General features: G+C 52.5%; 2 protein-coding genes across 4 annotated transcripts in view; one reads left to right on the forward strand and one right to left on the reverse strand.

Annotated features, from left to right (window-relative positions):
- OTOF (otoferlin) overlaps positions 1-5,445 on the forward strand; it is a 98,828-nt gene extending 93,383 nt beyond the window's left edge. The window contains exons 42-46 of one of the 2 annotated variants that reach the window (XM_084791721.1): positions 814-912; positions 1,055-1,296; positions 1,761-1,939; positions 2,044-2,144; positions 4,442-5,445. In XM_084791721.1, coding sequence (XP_084647847.1) covers positions 814-912; positions 1,055-1,296; positions 1,761-1,939; positions 2,044-2,144; positions 4,442-4,622 — 802 coding nt within the window. In that variant the 3' untranslated portion in view covers positions 4,623-5,445. The remainder of the gene's footprint in view (positions 1-813; positions 913-1,054; positions 1,297-1,760; positions 1,940-2,043; positions 2,145-4,441) is intronic. The other variant, XM_084791720.1, reaches the window with a different exon arrangement.
- A 335-nt stretch (positions 5,446-5,780) lies between these two features.
- The window catches only part of DRC1 (dynein regulatory complex subunit 1), a 35,640-nt gene continuing 21,421 nt past the window's right edge, over positions 5,781-19,999 (reverse strand). Inside the window, exons 8-17 of one of the 2 annotated variants that reach the window (XM_084791722.1) lie at positions 17,363-17,502; positions 15,576-15,710; positions 15,029-15,264; positions 13,126-13,226; positions 11,557-11,646; positions 11,112-11,198; positions 8,177-8,499; positions 7,742-7,885; positions 7,365-7,467; positions 5,781-5,984 (exon numbers count right to left, since the gene is read on the reverse strand). In XM_084791722.1, coding sequence (XP_084647848.1) covers positions 5,928-5,984; positions 7,365-7,467; positions 7,742-7,885; positions 8,177-8,499; positions 11,112-11,198; positions 11,557-11,646; positions 13,126-13,226; positions 15,029-15,264; positions 15,576-15,710; positions 17,363-17,502 — 1,416 coding nt within the window. In that variant the 3' untranslated portion in view covers positions 5,781-5,927. Of the gene's footprint in view, positions 5,985-7,364; positions 7,468-7,741; positions 7,886-8,176; positions 8,500-11,111; positions 11,199-11,556; positions 11,647-13,125; positions 13,227-15,028; positions 15,265-15,575; positions 15,711-17,362; positions 17,503-19,999 lie in introns of those variants that run through there. The other variant, XR_014780909.1, reaches the window with a different exon arrangement.

A 19,999-nucleotide genomic window follows, 5' to 3' on the forward strand; every position in this document is an offset into this window, starting at 1 on the left:
ATCTTTAGTTTCTTAGTCATTGAAGCTGGGCCTCATGCACACTAGGCAAACACTCTACCACTGAGTCAGAGGCCTAAACCATTTCTTGTTGATTTTTAACCAGTGATGGGGGCAGTATTTCCATTTCACTCAGACCACAGCCAATGGTGCAGCCAGCTCTGCCTGGAACAACCTCTCCTGGGGCTGTTAGCTTGCTGTTCCAGGCTTTTTCCATGAAGGGCTGATCCAACTCTGTTCCAGGCAACCACATTCCCACCCGTCTTTTAGTGGGTGACTTGACCCTACACATAATGGTTGAAATACAACTACTTCGTTTGTAACTACAACTAAAAGTCAAAGGGGAAATACTCCTTCAGGACAAGGACATAAGTGAACCCAGAGTTCATGGCTTTCCACCAAGGGCTCAACCAGAAACTTCTTAGAAATAGAACAAAGCTGCAGTCCCTGGAGACACACCGACAGAAACATGCTCCACGCTTCAGTGCTGCCACCTCAGCAGCTCGCACTCCTCTCCTTCCTCCCCATTCTTAGCCTAGCCCAAGAGTGTGCTTGGTTGTCTGCTCCAGACTGACTGGTTTCCCCTCACCAAGGCAGCCTGTGCTTGGCTGAGATCCAGCCCACCAGGCCCCCTGCTGGACAGAAACCTTTCTCGAGTGCCCCCCCAACTCTCCCAGGCTACTCAAGGCCCCCCCTCACCCCGGGTGGAAAGGCTTCTCTCAACAAGACACTGGAGACCCCAGGCCTGACCTGGCCCCAGGCCCTGGGACAAGCCCTACCCCTGCGCTGCTGATGGGCCTCCCTGTTCCTGTCCAGGTATGAGCTTCGGGTCATCGTGTGGAACACAGACGAGGTGGTCCTAGAAGACGACGATTTCTTCACGGGAGAGAAGTCCAGTGACATTTTTGTGCGGGGGTGGGTGACAGTCACCGCCCTGGGAGAGGCTGAGTTGGGCCTGCCCATCTTCCTGGGAGAATGGATAAGGGGGGGTCCTGGGGTGGGGAGAGGAGCCCTTGGGGGTATTGGCCACGGAGCTGGAACAGGTGACTCCCAGCAGGTGGCTGAAGGGCCAGCAGGAGGACAAACAGGACACAGATGTCCACTACCACTCCCTCACGGGCGAGGGCAACTTCAACTGGCGTTACCTGTTCCCCTTCGACTACCTGGCGGCCGAAGAGAAGATCGTTATGTCTAAGAAGGAGTCCATGTTCTCCTGGGATGAGACGGAGTACAAGATCCCTGCGCGGCTCACCCTGCAGATCTGGGATGCTGACCACTTCTCTGCTGACGATTTCCTGGGTGCAGAGCCGATCGAAGCTTAGGGCCCACAACTGATGGGCAGGGGTGGGCAGGCTGAGACCATGGGAGGGGAATCTACCTGGTCCTCAGAGCCAGAGACACCAAATGGGGATCTTCCCTCTCCAAGGCTCTGCCCAGTTACTTCTCAGGGCTGTAACTGGCGCATCAAGGCGCACTGGGCACACCGGGGAGTCAGGATAAATGCTGAAGGAAAGTCAGCCAGGTCCCTAAGGAGGCAGAGTTCCCTGAGTCTCAGACTGCACAAAACTCTATCTGCATCTGCAAGCCTGGTTTTGGTGCAGTGTTGTTGGTAGATTCACAGCAGCCAGGATGAAGGTGGCAGATGCCTAGAGACGCTAAGCTGAGAAAGGACCTTAGCAAAACAGAGTGGAAAGGAAGGAGGCGGGGCAGCACCCCCACCCCACCCCACCCCTGCCTCGAAACTGACTCCCATATTGCTGCAGGGGCCATCGAGCTGGACCTGAACCGGTTCCCGAGGGGCGCTAAGACAGCCAAGCAGTGCACCATGGAGATGGCCACCGGAGAGGTGGACGTGCCCCTGGTTTCCATCTTCAAACAGAAGCGCGTCAAAGGCTGGTGGCCCCTCCTGGCCCGTAATGAGAACGATGAGTTTGAGCTCACGGTGGGTACCACTTCCTGCTCAGAAGAGGGCCTGTAGGAGCCAGGCTGGACCACACTGGGATATCGAGCTCTGTGGTCCAAGCTCTGGAACTCTCCTTTCCTCAGGGCAAAGTGGAGGCGGAGCTACACTTACTAACAGCAGAGGAGGCCGAGAAGAATCCAGTGGGCTTGGCCCGCAACGAACCTGACCCCCTAGAAAAACCCAAGTGAGTGCCGGCTACCTAGACCCCCAGTCACACTACTTCATGGGGGCAGAAAAGAGAAGAGGGCCTTCTTCATCCTACTCCCAGGCACCTACGTTGTCCCCTCCTGGGCCACAGCCACATCACCAGGAGGTCCCTTTCTTCAACACTAAAGCCTACCTCTTCCCTCTGAACCAAAGGAAGGGCTGTCTGCAAAGAACGCTGGTCCTTTCCCAGCAAGCCCGAGCCCCACCCACGCCCCCACCCTGAGTCCAGCAGTGATACGGGTTCTTCCTAGTTTTTGACAAGGGCAACCGCTCCAAAGATGGCCAGACTTGGTGGCCCAGCAGGTACCAGAACCTCTCCTGCTTGGCCCAGGTGGGCTTGCCCATCAGTGGATGCCTCTTAACAAGCCCGTTCCCACCTCCTGTCCTTTCCCTGTTCTCTGCTGTCCTTCCTGATGCTCCAGTCGGCCCGACACAAGCTTCATCTGGTTCTTGAACCCTCTCAAGTCTGCCCGCTACTTCCTGTGGCATACCTACCGCTGGCTGCTCCTCAAACTGCTGCTGCTCCTGCTGCTGCTGCTGCTCCTTGCCTTGTTCCTCTACTCTCTGCCAGGCTACCTAGCCAAGAAGATCCTCGGGGCCTGAGCCCTGCAGCCTCCTGGGCCTGGTACTTCTTCCTTCTGCCTCTGGACAAGGGCTGATCAGCATGCGGGACACACCCAAAGCACATAAACACACGTGCAAGTTCATATGCATGCGCAGAGAGCACATGCATGCAGAAGCACACATACACACACACACACACACACACACACACACAAGCATACACAGACCAACATAGGCACATGTACGCATCCACATAAAACATGCAACTTTCAAACCTCTGAAATCTAAGCATACCCTCAGAACCAGAAATGGATGTTTTATATTTTTATATTATTGTGCCTGAAAGGTGATGCAGCTTATCCAAGGTCACCAGACTGCATGACACTGGATCTCTAGCTTAGGTACCAAACAGCCAGTCCAATGTCCACCAGCTACAGTAACATTCTTTTTGGCCTCTACTCCAGTTTCATGGACAGGAGGAGCTTGAGACATGGGCAAGGGCCAGGGTTTGGCTAGGGTTAGCCAGCCTGTTCTGAGACGGTCCCTCCTTGTGTGAGAGGCCTACCCCTGGGACAGTTAGTTGTCCCACCAGGGACAACATTCAAGCTGACATCAGCTAAAGACCATGTCCCTGCAGGCTCTGAGATTCACCTTAGAACGTTCTCACTTCACTGGGTCCCTGAGTCCAGGAAGCAGGGATTCCTATTAAGCCATCCTACGAATGGAGAAACTGAGGCTCAAAGGAGCCCACAAGAGCTAGGGAGAGAAATGTAGGCATCTGGGCCCCACACGCCTGCGCTGTTGCCCCACTTACAATGGGGGTATGGGACCACAGCCTCTGAGAGATGATGGCGCAGCTGTTGAAAAAGTATATCCAGAGGCTGAGGGGTGGGGTTGGGGGTTGGCTGAGTAGTTAAGAGTGCATGCAACATAAGCATGAGGACCTAAGTGGCCTGAGTTCTAATCTCTAGAACTCAAAAAAAAAAAAAAAAGCTAGGGTGTGGCTGCACCTGGGCATGTAACCCCAGCTCTGTTGGGGGCAAACACAGGAGGATTTCTGAGGCTTCCTGGCTGACCGACTAGCTCCAGATCAGTAGCTTAAGGAGACCCTAGCTTAAGGAGAGTGATACAGCAGGACCCCCTGTGTCCTCTTCCGGCCTCCGTGTGTGGTCACAGGTGTGCCTGCTGGCATGCCTGTGCGCACACGCCAGAGTATATCCAACACTTTAATTTTATACTGCGGCACTTTGTGGACCCTGCTGATCTTGTGACACAAACAGCAGACAGTAGAGGCTGACAAGGGGACCTTAACAAGGAACTCTGCAGAAGGCAGAGCAGGACAGCGCCCCGATGGCGATGGCGGGCGAGTTGCTCAGCGTGGGGCATGCCACTCAAAGCTGCTCAGATGCTTGCTGCGGACAGACCTTTGGGCTTATGAAGCAGGGACAGTTTGAGGGCTAGGGATGTAGCTCCGTGGGTGGGATGCTTTCCCAGCACACAGGAAGCCTTGGGTTCACCACTTCAAGCACTCAGGTTGAGGCCTGTCTCCAAGAAAGCTGTCACCTAGGCTCAGGGCAGAGCTGGGGCAGCAGAGGTCTCACAGAGAAGATGAGGTTTAGAAGCTAGCAATCTGATCCTAGATACTGTCTCCTGTGTGGGTGGCTCGTGCCCGCGGTCTAAATGGCCCCTCCCATCTTTTCCCCACCCTAGCCGGCCGGACACAGCCTTCGTCTGGTTCCTGAACCCGCTCAAATCTATCAAGTACCTCATCTGCACCCGGTACAAGTGGCTTATCATCAAGATTGTGCTGGCGTTGCTTGGGCTGCTCATGTTGGGCCTCTTCCTCTACAGCCTCCCGGGCTACATGGTCAAGAAGCTCCTAGGGGCATGAAGCATCCCCGCTGCCGCCATGCCCCACCCCATCATCCCTCCAGGCCCTGTTGCGTTTGCCTTCCCTTGCCTGGACTCTCTCCCAACTCCCTGAGGGGCCTTCCTGCCCTTGCCAGCCTTGAGCAGTACACCTGCTGGCTGGCCTGCCATCCCCACTCCACACCCAAACTGCTGCCTGCCTGATCTTGTCTCAGTCCTGCCTGGGGTTTGGGGAACAGTGAGAATCGGGTGGCGTCCAAAACCAAATACCCTCTTGCCCCACTTTCTAAGGTACCACGCTCCTCTGCCCAGCTCTAAGAGTGGCAGTGGCCCAACCCTCCCCTCGGGCTTTCCGAGTCTTAGGTTAAGGCTCCAATGAAATGAACCAAGGAGCATGAGACTTTGATCAGTGGGAACAAGTGGAAAGATGCAGAAATGCCAGCAGAGGCGACACACCTCTCTGCAGGGCCGCCTAAAGGAGGGAGCAGCAGCCAGCTGCTCCTGCGCATGCTCTCCTCTTGACTCCTCCTTTCCCCTCCCTGGCTTAGCCTTAGGCTTCCTACCACTTCCAAGGGTTTCCTCTGCCCAGGCCAGTGTGTACCAGCTAGTACGAAAGCTCCAAGTGTGAACATGATGTCCTAGCCACCCTGAAGGCAGCCCTGTCCTGCCTGCTGGCAGCCGTACTGTTGCCGTTCTTCCTCTGTGAATCTGCTGGGTGACATTCCTTTCCTGAGTGTGATTTTTTTTTCCCCTCTTAATAAAATAAATCAAACCTTGAGACAGAAGTGGAGCACAAGAGGGAAGGATTTGTGAGGGGATGGTAAAACTCTTGTGGGTAGCCTCTTGCGGAGCGGCATTTAAGATGGGCCTCAGCCATAAGGCTGCCAGCTCAGGCTGCCATGGAAGATCCTACCTCCACAGGTCAGAGGGCACACCACGATGGACACAGAGGCCCCAGAACACAGAGAACATCCTCAGTTTGGGGACAGTGTGAAGGCATATGACCCACTTCCCATGCCCTGCCCCACCCCCATCGGCCTCCACCCATAGAGACCAGCATTTTCCCAAGGGAAAATAGAGTCTCACCAGTAGTCTGAGCCCAGGGACAAAGCTCCCTAATGCCACTCAGGGCAGGGGACTCCTGTCCGTGTAGACTAAGCCTCTTTAAAGGTGTTCAGCCTCCGCTTTCAACGACTTTATTAGGGTGGTGGGGACCACAGCTGCCTTATTTTGGCAGACAGAGGATACAGCTCAGGAGAAACTGGGTGGGCCCCGGTTCTTGGGTGACAGTGTGGGCTCTTTGACACCAGGCTTTGCAGATGCGTCTCTATTTTGTGGGCATCCGGAAGCCCTGAGTTGGAGGAATCTGCAGTTCGGAATTTATCTGGAAATTAAAAGCAGAGGTGGTTTTCTTGCCTTCTTCGGGAGCTCACACGCAAACCCTGGCTCTCTCAAGAGTCCCAGTCCCTGCCAGCATTTCCTCAGGGGCCTGGAGGACAACGTGAGGACTTCCTGTCTGACTTGAGTGTCATGATCTATTGGCCTAGGACTCAGCACCACCCTGAAACATCCCACCATGGCCACAGAGCGTGTGCAGCCAGGTCACAAGGACTTTTCCTTCCTCCTCTAGCTGGTCCATGAGAAGGAGTTAGTTATCACTGGAGGGGACACCTCAGAATCTCCTCTCCGCTCACGGGGATGGTTGGTCATATCCTGGGAAGGCAGTCTGGCAGAGGGGAAGAAGCTCAGTGCTCCGGAGCCTCACCAAGCTTGCTTCTCTTTGTGAACCAGGGAGGAGAGTTTCTGTCTAGCTCCCCGGCAGGTTGTTAGGACTGAAGATAACACAAAAAGGCCGGTGGAGCCTGGAACCTGGAAACTGCTTCTGGCCTTGGTACTCCTCTTAAACAGAATAATTCCGCACCAGCATGGTGGAGTATGCCGTTAATCCCAATACTCCAGAGGCAGAGGTAGGTGGATCTCTGTGAGTTTGAGGCTAGCCTGGTCAACATAGTGAGTTCCAGAACAGCCAGGGCTATGTAGAGAGATGCTGCCTTGTATTCTGAGCCAGCGAAGTTGGTCAGCAGGAAACATACTTGCCATATAGCCTGCCATCTTAGTCCTATCTCTGGGACCCACATGGCGGAAGGAGAAAACTATCTCCTAAAAAGCTGTCCTCTGATGGCCCCATGTGTGCTCTCTCTCTCTCTCTCTCTCTCTCTCTCTCTCTCTCTCTCTCTCTCTCTCTCTCTCTCTCTCTCTCATACACACACACACACACACAAAAAAAAAAAAATTAATGATTCTACAGCTTGGCATTGTAGCTCATGCTTGTCACTTGAGCACTTGGAAAACTAAGCTTCAACTACAACGTGCAAGCCTCTCAAGAGAACGGGAGAGGGGGAGACCCAGATGTAGCTCAGTTTGTAGAGTACCTGCCTAAGATGTACAAAATCCCTAGCACCACACACAAAGGGTGCGGCAGTTCATGCCTGTAACCCCAGCTCTCCCGGGTGAAAGCAGGATCATCCTTGGCTACATACAGAGTTGGAGGCCAGCATGGGCTACCTAATGCATTAGCTCAAACAATTAAAACAAAATTTAAAAACCAAAAGGGTGATCACAATGGAGTGACACCAAAGCCATGACACCACGGGACAGAGGCACAGTCTTTTGGGCCTAGACAGGACTGCAGGCAATACCCAGCAACTGTGTCCTCCTGAGGGACGGTTTCTGATCTTACTCGGCCCCGCATCCCAGCACCCACCTTGGCCTGCAGGTACTGCTGCAGCAGAGACTGCATCTCAGCGTTCTGCTGCTCCAGCGATTCGTTCTCCATCAGCAGCTTGGCCCTCTGGGTCAGCACAAGGCTGGAAGGAGGATATAAGAAGCAAGTTAGAGGCCAACTCAGTCTTCCATTCTCCACTGAAGAAGCCAGGTCCATGGCGTGTTTCTGCTCTGGCTGCAAGGAGCAGAAGACCCGGGACATTTCCCTTCCTCCCAGACTATCAGGGACAGACAAGGAGGGTGGGACCAGTGCCCACCACTACCCACTGCCTGATACCACCCGACACCACCCACCCCCTCAGAGTGTGTGAGCACAGGAGACCACCCCCTCCTGTTCTTCCGAGCCCTGATGCTCACTAGTATTTCTCCAAGGCCTTGTACAGTGCATCCCAGAGGTTCTGCTTGGAGAAGGGGATAACCGTGGCCAGGGATGCCCAATACTCGGTGTCCTTTGAGTTATCTCGCGTATCTTTCTTCACTCTCAGTACTGGCCGAGCGTCCCTGGAAGTCAAAAGTAATGGTGCCTGTTCCTACCTGGCCCCTTAGTGCCCTAGGCAATGCCAGCCACATTTGTGTGTGTGTGTATGCATGGATGTGTGTGCATGGGTGTATATGTGTTGTGTCTGTGTGTGTGTGTGTGTGTGTTCATGTGTGTATGTGGGGGGTCTATGTGTGTATGTGTTCACATGCGTGTGTGCAGCCCCTTCTCCATTCACTCTCCACTGATTGCCTCCCAGCTCCCAGCCCCTGTACCTCAGGCAATCCCTCCGTCACCACTGTGCCATTGCATACCTGGGCTTCTTCAGCCCCATGACAAAGGCCTCCAGAATCTTGAGGACATCGTTGGGGTGGACGAACCTGGATGAAGACAGGTGCTCCTTCTCCCTGCCCACAAGGCTCGCGTTGTCACCCTGCAGGACCTCCTGCTCTGGGGACTCCAGCTCTGACTTGGACACCATGCTCCTCCTGTCTACCTGGGACAGCATGCTTCTTCTGTCTACCTGGGACCCCACGCTCCTCCTGTCTACCTGGGACACCATGCTCGAGCGTTCCTGCGCTGACATCAGGCTTGTGCGCGCCGTGTTGGTGTGGTGTGCTGATGAACCGCCGCTGAACTGCAGAGAGGTGTAGGGTTAACTGTGGGCTGGAAAGACCCAAACAGCCAAAGAGGGGCAGCGGGGTAAGGAGTCAGAGCAAAGTTTCCAGAAAACGTGTAGCTGGACGCTGCACTGGCTGGTTTTGTATCAACTTGACAGAAGCTGGAGTCATCAAAGAGAAAGGAGCCTCGGTTGAGGAAATGCTTCCATGAGATGCAACTGTGGGGCATTTTCTCAAGTAGTAATCAATAGGGGAGGGCCTAGGCTGCTGTGGGTTGCGCCATGCCGGTCTGGCGGTCTCAGGTTCTATAAGAATGCAGACTGTTTAAGCCATGAGGAGCAAGGCAGTAAGCAGCACCCCTCCATGGCCTCTGCATCAGCTCCTGCCCCCAGGCTCCTGCCAGACACAGTTACATAAACACAGGAGGTAAGTGAGCAGGAAGGGGCAGGCTCTGCAAGGAGGACTGCATTCCATCACTAAATCCTGCTCGAAGATGGCACTGTATTGATAGCCACATGCTCCAATGCTATAACCACCCCTTTGGCTCATACATAATATAAAATTAATCCTGCTGTAATTTTTAAATTTAAGTAGTCTTCTTCCTGTTCCATTACGTGAGTACATCATGAATTATTAAATACGTTCCTTAAACATGGACAATTGCAGTTTCCAATCTTCTATTTCAAATAATGCTGCAATTAAAAAACTGTAATAGGCTTGGTGTGGTGGCAGGTGGATCCCTGTGAGTTCGAGGCCAGTCTGGTCTACAAAGCAAGTTCAGGACAGCCAAGGCTACACAGAGAAACCTTGTCTCAAAAGCAAACAAACAAACAAACCAAAAAAAAACCCCAAAAACAAAAAAAACAACAAATCACACACACACATACAAAACCCAACAAAAAAGAAAAACTATAATAAACATATAGTTTCAACTCTATTAAGCACAGTATCCAGGAATATTCCTTAATCCCTCCACTTGGGAAGGTAATGGCAGGAGAGGGCAAAGTCCTTCGCTGCTACACAGAATTTCAGACCAGCCTGGGCTACATAAGACCCTATCTCAAAAATAAAAATAAAAATAAAAAAGAGAGAGAGAAATAGAGAAAGAGAAAAAGGAAAAGAGAGCCAAGTATGTTAACATCTATCTATAGAACAAACTCCTAGGAGAACTGTAAAGTACATATAGTGACTGATGCTGTCAAAGTGTCCTCGCTGAAGGAGACAACCATTACATGCTCCCGGGTTATGAGTGTACCTGCACACAGCACATTAATTATATATTAGCAGACATGAGTTTTACTGCCAGCAGGCAGAAAGGAGGTGTGCAGGGCTCACTTGTGTTGCTCCTCTTACAGGAAAGGCTGATCACATGTTAAACACTACCTGAACTAGCTGAGTGGTGGTGTCATGTGCCTTTAATCTCAGCACTGGGGGGAGTGAGGGGCGACTGAGTTTGAGGCCAGCCTGGTCTACACAGTATGTTCCAGGACAGCCGAGGCTACACAGAGAAACCCTGTCACAAAAACCCAAAAGAAAAAAAAAAGTTGCCTGTCCTAATCCAGGTATGGTGATGCACACTTTTAACCCCAGACTTGGGATGGTCAGGGAGGGAGAGTGTAAGAGTCTGAGGCAGCCTGAACTATATGGTGAGACTGCCCCACTCTTTGTACAGTTGGCCTTTCTTTCTTATTGGCACATGTGGACTCTTTAGATATTAAAAAAGCAAAACAAAACCTACTCTTTAACTGCAATATTAACTGAGAATACTTTTCCTCAGATGCCATGTGTGCTTTAAGATCTTCCTGCCTCCTCCCACAGGATAAGACTGTAGGACTGCCTGCATCACCACGCACTCTATGCGGGGCTGCCTGTGTCACCGCGCACTCTATGCGGGGCTGCCTGCGTCACCGCGCACTCTATGTGGGCCTGTGGATCAGACCCATGGTCATGTGTGCTAGGCAAGTACCTTCCAATCAAGCTACCCCTACCATACCCCAAGCCCTTGGCCATCCTCTTTCTAAAGGCTGTCAGAAAACTCACCCCGGGGTTGACAATACTAAAAGCAATTTTTTTTATTTTTAAATTAAAATCTTGTAACTTTTAATATGATTCTCAAAAATAGTTGCTCTTTGCATCTCATACTGAAATTACTTATAACATAGTATTCACAGTGCTGCAAGTGAGCCCTGCTTCCTAGGAGAGTGTGATAGATGAAAATGTGTATAATGTGGTTTATTCGGATTTCATAGTACTTAAAGCCTGGCTTTGAAGAAAGACCAGGAAAAGAGCCCCATGGACCTAAATATAGAACAACATCCCATACGTTGTCCTGCCATTCTGCCCTTTGTAAATAGAAAACAACAACAACAATAGCAACTAAGCCAATGCAATGCCATTTACCATTCCCAGCATAGACGGCCTCAACTCTCCGCACACCCAGTGTCAATGCTCACATCACCATATTCCCCAAATAGCTACAAGAGAAAATATGGTAGAGGGGTATGCCACATCAGGAACACAGGGCATGTGTCCCAGACTGAGGCAGAGTGAAAAGATAGGCACAACCCCACAGCGAAGCTTCTGGAGAAATGAAACAAAATGAACCCCTTTGCCCAGTCGCCCATCTCACCCGGGAGGAGAATAAACGATGGGTTCGGTATTGAAGGAAGAAGTTCACCAGCTTGTACAGGTCATCCTCACTTTCAATCCCCAGGGCCTGAGGAGAAAACAAGATGGCCGCTCAGATGCCTCACCAAACAGGCCATGAGCTCGGGGTGCTCACAGACTCTCAGCTCCCCTGAACCAGAGATCCTGGTGCTCCCCTCAGCATCCCTGGAGCCTAAATTAAAAACAGGTCAAGAGCCAGGAAGATGCAGTGATCTGGAACCCACCAGAACAGTGGGACAAAGGCCAGAGTCAGGAGGGCTCCACACAGATGGTGACGCCAACACCGATCTGAAGGTGAAGGAAGGAAGTGATGGGGAGTCCGGGAAGGTCTGGGACACTGGAGTGGTCTCCGCATTGAGGCAACGTCTGACTCCCACCCCATGCCCTCTCCACCCAGTGGGACTCACAGAGAAGATGGCGTCCAGCCTCAGCAGATAGCATTCGCTCTTCTCCAGGGGTAGAAGCAGGCTCAGCAGTTTGCTCTCTATGAGGAAACCCTGAGAAGGAAAGAAAGTTGGCGTCCCTAGTCAGAGCCAGGTTTCAGGAACCAGGCATATAGGGTCTGCAACCCTTCCATCATGTGACTCTCCAGGGACAACATCACAGAGCAGAGCCTTCTCTAACAGTGAGCTTTTGGGCAGTGGGGTCCTCAGTGAAGGCCTTCTGGAAACGTCTAAGCCAGTCTCAGGAAGCAGGGACAAAGTCAACTCCCATCTCGGGTTTAGACTGCCCTCACCTCACCCACAAGGCACTGGGCAAACACCTGAGTCTCCAGAGCACTTTAAACCGGACTAAGCCTCGTGCCCACTGCATACATATCCCCCCCCACACACACACACTACACCCAAGAAATTACAGGAAACGGGAGCAAACACTGGAGAGAGGACAGCAGGGTCTGGAAAAGTGAGCCACATCCCAGTACATGGTGTGTGACACAGACTGGGGCGGAGTAAGGAGAAGCCACGCTGAGCCAAGGAGCCGGGGAAGGGACCCAAGGAGAGGTAGGCGGTCATGCTGTCCAGCTGCACATGACAGCGAGGACCTGCCAGCTGACTCCTTCAGCAGGAGGGATTCAGCGGTGACCAAAGAAAACTGCCTTGGCTGTCCCAGGACCACTGAGGCTGAGCTGTGTTTTAGCTCATTCTGCGACCTCAGGATGCTGGCATCTAAGAAACACCCATGAGTGGCTGGCTGCAGCAGCCTGGCTCCAGCTGGGCCGGCTCCTACATGCTGTTACTCTAGACCCGACCCTTGCCAACATGGTGCAGATATTTTAGACCTGATACAGCCGCAGAAAGGCCACAGCTGGTGCAGCCACATGAGTGGCAGAGCTGGCAGACGGATTAGTGGAAGGGAAGCGCCACTGTCAACCAGCACTGCTCTCAGGAGTTGGAGACTTGAAGAGATAGAAAAATTGTTTTTCAACCTTGGCGACTCCAAACCTGGCCACTTTCCAAGATGGTCTCAGGGCTGTTGTATACTACCCGAGGGGGAAAAAAAAACACACACACATCCTCATACCTGTCCCAAGCACCTGACAGTACATGGTGTCCCAAGCTGAGCTCTTGTCCCCTCAGAGATAAAATAACTAGTAACCAATCATTTTAAAGGTCAACTAACCAATCATGTTTGTACTAAGGTCTGCGTCTGTAAGGGTATTTAAACCCTCCGCCATTACAGAATGGGGTCCTTCCATCTCCCCGGAGTATGGTGGACCCTGACGCGTCAGCTTAATAAATTCCTTTTGCTTTCACATCGACTCTGGACTCTGGCTCTCAATCGGGCTTCCAGGAATAGACTCTGGCGATCAGAGTCTAACAGACTCATCCAGAGTACACCTCACTGGTCCACTGTGGGCGCAGCCTTTGCCAGCCGGGCCTCTGCTAACACTGCCCCCTGCAGGCTCTTTCTCCAGGCCCTTCTCTGGGCAGGCCTGCCCCCCCTGGCTCCAGGCCACATGGGTGCAGAGGCCTTACCGACTCATCACACAGGAGCATCAGGATCTTTTTGGTAGTTTTTGCTGAAACTTGCTTGGGCAGGTCCAGGTAAGACTCGTCTTCTGACGTGGCCTCATCTTCTACAAGTGGGTCAAAGAAAGGACGGTGGAGAGAGGGTGAGTTCATGGCCTCACAGACCTGGAGCAGCAGCCGGGTGCAAATGGGCCTCTTGCTGCCTCCCTGTGGCCAGCCATGTCTGAGTGTTGAAGAAAGCCTGCAATGTGGGGACCAGACTTGGGGATGGATCAGAGACCGTCTGAAGAATCGGAACGGCCTCAGCCAGCCAAGGATGATGGATTTCCCACACTTCAAGTCCCTGGAGGCCTCGTGCTTGGAATCCAACCATGAGCCAAAAAGTGTGAGGAGAGTTTGAACCTACGTATTTGCCTTTTGGAGACAGCCCTGGAAGCAGGTTACAGGATTTTGAAATCCACAGAGCTTAGAAGCAGTCAACTCAAAGGACAAAATGGCTCCACACAGAGGAACAAGAACTGACAGCAGGAACCAAAACTTGTCTTAAGACTAAGAAGAGGGGATGGAGAGGCGGCCCCGAGGTTAAAGGAGCTTACTGACCTTGCAGAGGAACCGAGTTCAGGTCCTGGCACCCAGATCCATCTGTTTGCGACCCCCTGTAACGCCAGCTCCAGGAGAGCCAACACCACCTTCTGCCCTCCTCGGGCACACACATGCAGCATACACTCACATAATTTTTTTATAATTAAGGGAGGGGGAGAACCACAAAGAAAAACATACCAAAAAAAAAAAAAAGAGAGAGAGAGAAACTACAATTTTAAAAAATTAAAAATGGTTCACCCTATTAATTCTTAATCTGAAAGTGGGAGTTAAAAATCACTGTATAATGGCTGATAAGATGGCTCAGTGGGTAAAAGGTGCTTGTCACCAAGCCTGACAACCTAAGTAAGATCGCTGAGACCACATGGTGGATGGAGAAGACCAATTCCTGCAGGTTGTCCTCTGATCCACACATGTGCTGTGGAGTTCGCGGACATGCAGACACATGTACACACACAAATAAATATATGCATATATTAATCATGTATTACCCAAGACTTACTTGTAACTCAAAGATTAAGATAATAGCTATAAGCTGGCCCATGCCCAGAGTCCTAGAACTGGGAAGGGAGAGGCAGGAGCATCAGGAGTTCAAAGCCAGCCTTGGGCTACAGAGAGTTCCTGGCCAGCTTGGGCCACATGAGACATTCTGAGCATCTAAGATAGCACACACTGTTGAGAATACGGACATGAAAACATCCATGTATCCAACAAGATAACCAAGGCCCTTTAGCCCAGCGTATCTCCTTGTAGTGGTCTGTCCTGACAATTTTCCAACAAAGAAAAAGCAAGGACAAATGAACAAGGCTATGTATTCCACAACACATGTCATCCCCAGGGCAAGTCCAGTGATGGCCAGGGGGCTGTTTGAGCGAATTCAGGCAGAGTGGGAAAAGAAGAGAGTTTTTGCTGGGATCAGATAATCTCCACTAGGATTGTAAATAAATTGAGGGCTGTAGATGAAACAGTGACTTCAGAGCATGCCTAACATGAGTGAGGTGCTGGGTACCGCAGACAAATAAATAAATGAATAAGTAAATAAAATAAAAGTATGTGTTTGTATTTATTGTATGTGTTGGCACATGTGTGTGGAGGTCAGAGGTCATCTTGCAGGAGTCAGTTCTCTCCTTCTGTCTTGAGGGTTCTAGGCTTTGAACTCACGATGTCAAGCTTGGCTGCAAGCTCACACTGAACCCTCCCACTGGCTCAGGACTGAGCATCTCCTGTTGTTCCTGTGTAACTCGGGTGCATTAGCCTTTGCTCTCAGAGGGCCCCGGCACTCTAGGTCTCGATGGCTCTTTCTAGTCACCTGTCTGTAACAGCAGCTCTTCTAGGATTTGTGTGGCTGACTTCCGCTGCTGCTGCGGGCAAATTGGCCCCACATTCTTCAGGAACCAGAAGTCGGGCATCTTCCAGGGCAGCCCCAGGTGCTGGGCGTGGATGACACTGTCCACATCAAAGGCTCTTTGCACCAGCCCTTTTGCCTCCTCTTCATTCATCAACCAAATCTCCCGAAACTTCTCCTCATCAATAATGGTGAAGTGCCTGTGAAGAGAGAGAAGTTGCTGAGCACAACCAGCTGTGACTCCAGGGCCTGGCCCCAGTGTCCCCACTTGTCAAATAGCACAATAACATGAGGAAGAATCTCAAATCCCCAGCATGAGGACCCTGCATGGGATAAAATACAGCTGTCCCAGCAAGATATAAAAATAGACAAAGGACACATGAGGGAGTCCTCAGAACCCCAGGCTGGCTCCAAAAGAGCTGGTGATCTCAAGTCTACTGTGCCTCTGCCAATTCTGCCTCCCAACCATCACCCGACTCCAGGACAGTCCTAAGACTCCATGCCCAGGCACCTTATGGCTTTCTGTAGCTCCTTGAACTGCGACACGAGCCTTTTGTAGTCTGAGGTCAGGGTCTGGTTCTCCTCTTGAAATTGCTTTATCTGCCTGGTATATTTGGCTCTCATGTTGTTGAGGACATCGTGCAGGCTGATTGCAAAGAGGAAAGCAGAATGGGGCAGCTAAGCCAATGGGACAAAGATTGCCCGCCTGATTTTCTCTCCCTCTTCTGGAGAAAAGAAGCTCTTACCCATCCCTGGGGGCAGCACAGAAGGGAGAGAGAGCAAGCTGCTCTACTCACCCACCCACCTTCTTCCCACCCACCCACCCGCCTGCTCTACCCACCTACTCACCCACCCACCCACCTACTCACCCACCCACCCACCTACTCACCCACCCACCTGCTCTACCCACCTACCCACCTGCTCTACCCACCTACTCACCCACCCACCCACCTACTCACCCACCCGCCTGCTCTACCCACCTACTCACCCATCCACCCACCTACTCACCCACCCGCCTGCTCTACCCACCTACTCACCCACCCGCCTGCTCTACCCACCTACTCACCCACCCACCTACTCACCCACCCACCTGCTCACTCACCCTCCCACTCACCCGCCCTCCCACTCACCTACTCTCCCGCTCACCCACTCTCCCACTCACCCACCCTCCCGCTCACCCACTCTCCCGCTCACCCACTCTCCCGCTCACCCACCCATCTGCTCACCCACCCACCTGCTCACCCGCCCTCCCGCTCACCCAGCTGCTCACCCACCCTCCCACTCACCCGCCCTCCCGCTCACCCACTCTCCCACTCTCCCGCTCACCCGCCCTCCCACTCACCCACTCTCCCACTCTCCCGCTCACCCACCCTCCCGCTCACCCGCCCTCCCGCTCACCCACTCTCCCACTCTCCCACTCTCCCGCTCACCCACTCTCCCACTCACCCACTCTCCTGCTCACCCACTCTCCCACTCACCCACTCTCCCACTCTCCCACTCTCCCACTCTCCCACTCTCCCACTCTCCCACTCTCCCACTCTCCCACTCACCCACTCTCCCGCTCTCCCACTCTCCCGCTCACCCACTCTCCCACTCACCCACCCACCTGCTCACCCACCCTCCCGCTCACCCGCCCTCCCACTCACCCACCCTCCCGCTCACCCACTCTCCCGCTCACCCACCCACTTGCTCACCCACCCTCCCGCTCACCCTCCCGCTCACCCTCCCGCTCACCCGCCCTCCCACTCACCCTCCCGCTCACCCACCCTCCCGCTCACCCGCCCTCCCGCTCACCCACTCTCCCACTCTCCCACTCTCCCGCTCACCCACTCTCCCACTCACCCACTCTCCTGCTCACCCACTCTCCCACTCACCCACTCTCCCACTCTCCCACTCTCCCACTCTCCCACTCTCCCACTCACCCACTCTCCCGCTCTCCCACTCTCCCGCTCACCCACTCTCCCACTCACCCACCCACCTGCTCACCCACCCTCCCGCTCACCCGCCCTCCCACTCACCCACCCTCCCGCTCACCCTCCCGCTCACCCACCCTCCCGCTCACCCACTCTCCCGCTCACCCACCCACTTGCTCACCCACCCTCCCGCTCACCCTCCCGCTCACCCTCCCGCTCACCCGCCCTCCCACTCACCCACCCTCCCGCTCACCCTCCCGCTCACCCACCCTCCCGCTCACCCACTCTCCCGCTCACCCACCCACTTGCTCACCCACCCTCCCGCTCACCCTCCCGCTCACCCTCCCGCTCACCCGCCCTCCCACTCACCCACCTGCTCACTCACCGGTTGAGTTTCCTCTTCTGCTGGGACTTGATTACCGTGCTCTCTTCATCTCGCTTCTTGAGCACCTGGAAGTTGTACTCTAACTTCTCTTGGCTTAGCTGGTAAGTTGCTTTCATCTGCTGAAGTTGTTGCTCAAGAATCTGGGGTAAAATTTAAAAGTAAAAACACACATACGTACATGCATGCATACACACATACATACACACATGTATGCACACATGCATACTCAGTTGGCCCTAGTGTAATGCACTAACCCCAAGGACCTTAATTCAGGAATCAGAAATTCAGGTTTCTACATCAACATGGGATGGGAGCACTTGTTGCCATTACTGAGGACATATGTTGGGGAGGGGCATCAATGTGCTCTTCTGGCCTCTGCAGGCATATCCACACACATGTGCATATACACAGAGGCACGCAAACATACACAAAAATAAGTAAATAAATCTAGGGGATTAAAAACAGAAACTGTCCATAGAGGCAAAATGAAGAATGAGTGGGTGAAGTGCAGATCAGTCCTCTGTACGTACGTCAGCCCTGCGTACCCAAAGGGGAAAAGAGTGCGTGGAGAATTCCCAAGTGCAGCCAACCCCGGCGCCTTGCTCCAAACCCTTTCATGGTAACCAGCAGCTGCCTTTAAAAAACACCATAAAATAATGTTACCACAAAAGCTTGAAATATCCTCAATTTTGCAAAGCAAGTGCAGGTCCGTCAAGACTACAGAGAGAAACCCTGTAGAGAAAAGAAGAAGGAGGGGGCTGGACAGATGGCTCAGTGGTTAAGAGCACTGACTGCTCTTCCAGAGGACCCGGGTTCAGTTCCACAGTAGCAATATCAGTGGAAAGCAAGCCATGTTCATTTGAAAAGTCAGACACCATTGCTGTTTGTTCAAAGGAAAAAGGACTCAGCCCTCCATGGTGGAAGGCGTGTTGGCAGGTGGCTCCAAGTTGTGCCATGATAAGGAAGCGGAGAAAGGGGACAGGCATCTCACAGGTCAGTCTCTATCTACTGAGTGACTAATATGTCAGGCATCTTTCAAGATGCTTCTGAGAGGCCACTATTGAAAAGTTGTAGTCTCTATCTAGGTCTAAGACAGGTAAACACACACACATGTTAAGAAGTTCAAAGTAAGCTGAGTTCTGTGGCGCACGCCTTCAATCCTAGCACTCAGGGAGGCAGAAGCAGCCAGATCACTGTGAGTTCAAGGCCAGCCTGGTCTATGAAGCAAGTCCAGGTCAGTCAAGACTACACAGAGAAACCCTGTCATGAAAAGAAGAAGAAGGAGGCTAAAGAGATGGCTCAGCAGTTAAGAGCACTGACTGCTCTTCCAGAGGACCCAGGATTCTCAGCACTCACATGGCAGCTCTCAACTGCCTACCACCCTCACACAGACATACATGCAGTCAAAGCACCAATATACACATCATAAAAGTAAGTAAATTATTTTTTAAAAGAGAAGAAGGAGGAGAAGAAGAAAATGAAGAAGAGGAGGAGGAGGAAGAGGAAGTAGAGGTAGAGGAGGAGGAAGAGGAGGAAGAGGAGCAGGAGCAGGAGGAGGAGGAGGAAGTTGTTTAAAATAAGGTTCTGCGGGGCCATGGAGAGGAACACTTTCCTTCTTCCATCAGAAAGAAGCCCTTGACTTTGAAGGACTAGGAAATAGCTCTGAGGTGGTGGTGCCCTCATGACTTCTGAGACCTGGATGAGTAGGAGTTAGTGAGGTGACACCGAGAACTGTCAGCCCTGGCGAGAGGAAATGGCTTGTGAGATACAGAAGCAAGGGGGAGAGGTCTCAGGAGAAAGCAGGGCACCTGAGGACCTGAGGCAGGCGGCAAGGCTGATTGGGGACGAGGCGGCCTGTGCAGCTGAGCCGCGCCAAGCTGAGGATTTAAACCATCACTGGACGGCAAGGAGGTATCGCTAAGGTTGCTAAGCAGGGGAGTCCAGACACTGCAGAAAGGTTACTCTGCCAACTTGTGGGAAAATGATTGCAGAGGCCGGGCATGATGGTGCACACCTGCAAACAGAGCCCTCCAGAGGCCAAGGCAGAGGGTCTGTGAGTTCCAGGCTAGCCTGCTCTACATGGTGAAATCCTGAACAAATTCACTAATTTGTTTTTAAGTATGTAGTGTGCAGGACTACATGCATGTGGGTACCATGTATAGAAGCCAGAGGTTGGCATCAGGCTTTTTTCCTCAATCACTAGCCACCTTATTTTTTGAGACACAGAACTTGGGAGTTCACGGAGTCATCTAGGCTGGCTGGCCACCCTGCCTCCATTTCCCTCACACTGGAATTACAGGGACATGCTACCATGCCCAGCTTTTTGTGTGTCCAGTGTCAGGTTATATTAGTAGCAAGCACTATCCTGTGCCATCTCCCCAGCTCAGCTAATTATTTACTTTTTTTAAGGAAGAGAGAGGCTGAAGCAAATCCGAAGCTAGCATGCTCCTCTTCTGGGTAAGAGCGGATTTAACATACCTCCTCCCTATCTCTCCTCTAGACTGCATATTCCTTTCAAGGAATTTAAAGACAGTGATTCCAGGTAGTTATTAAAATGCCTCTTGGGTTCATTCATCCTCAAGGAGAACTAACTGGGAAGTGACAAAGTGTGTGGTAGGGGGAGGGGGCAAGAAGACT

The sequence above is a fragment of the Acomys minous genome (assembly GCF_964271855.1).
Source record: "Acomys minous genome assembly, chromosome: 8".
Classification (NCBI taxonomy): Eukaryota; Metazoa; Chordata; class Mammalia; order Rodentia; family Muridae; genus Acomys; species Acomys minous.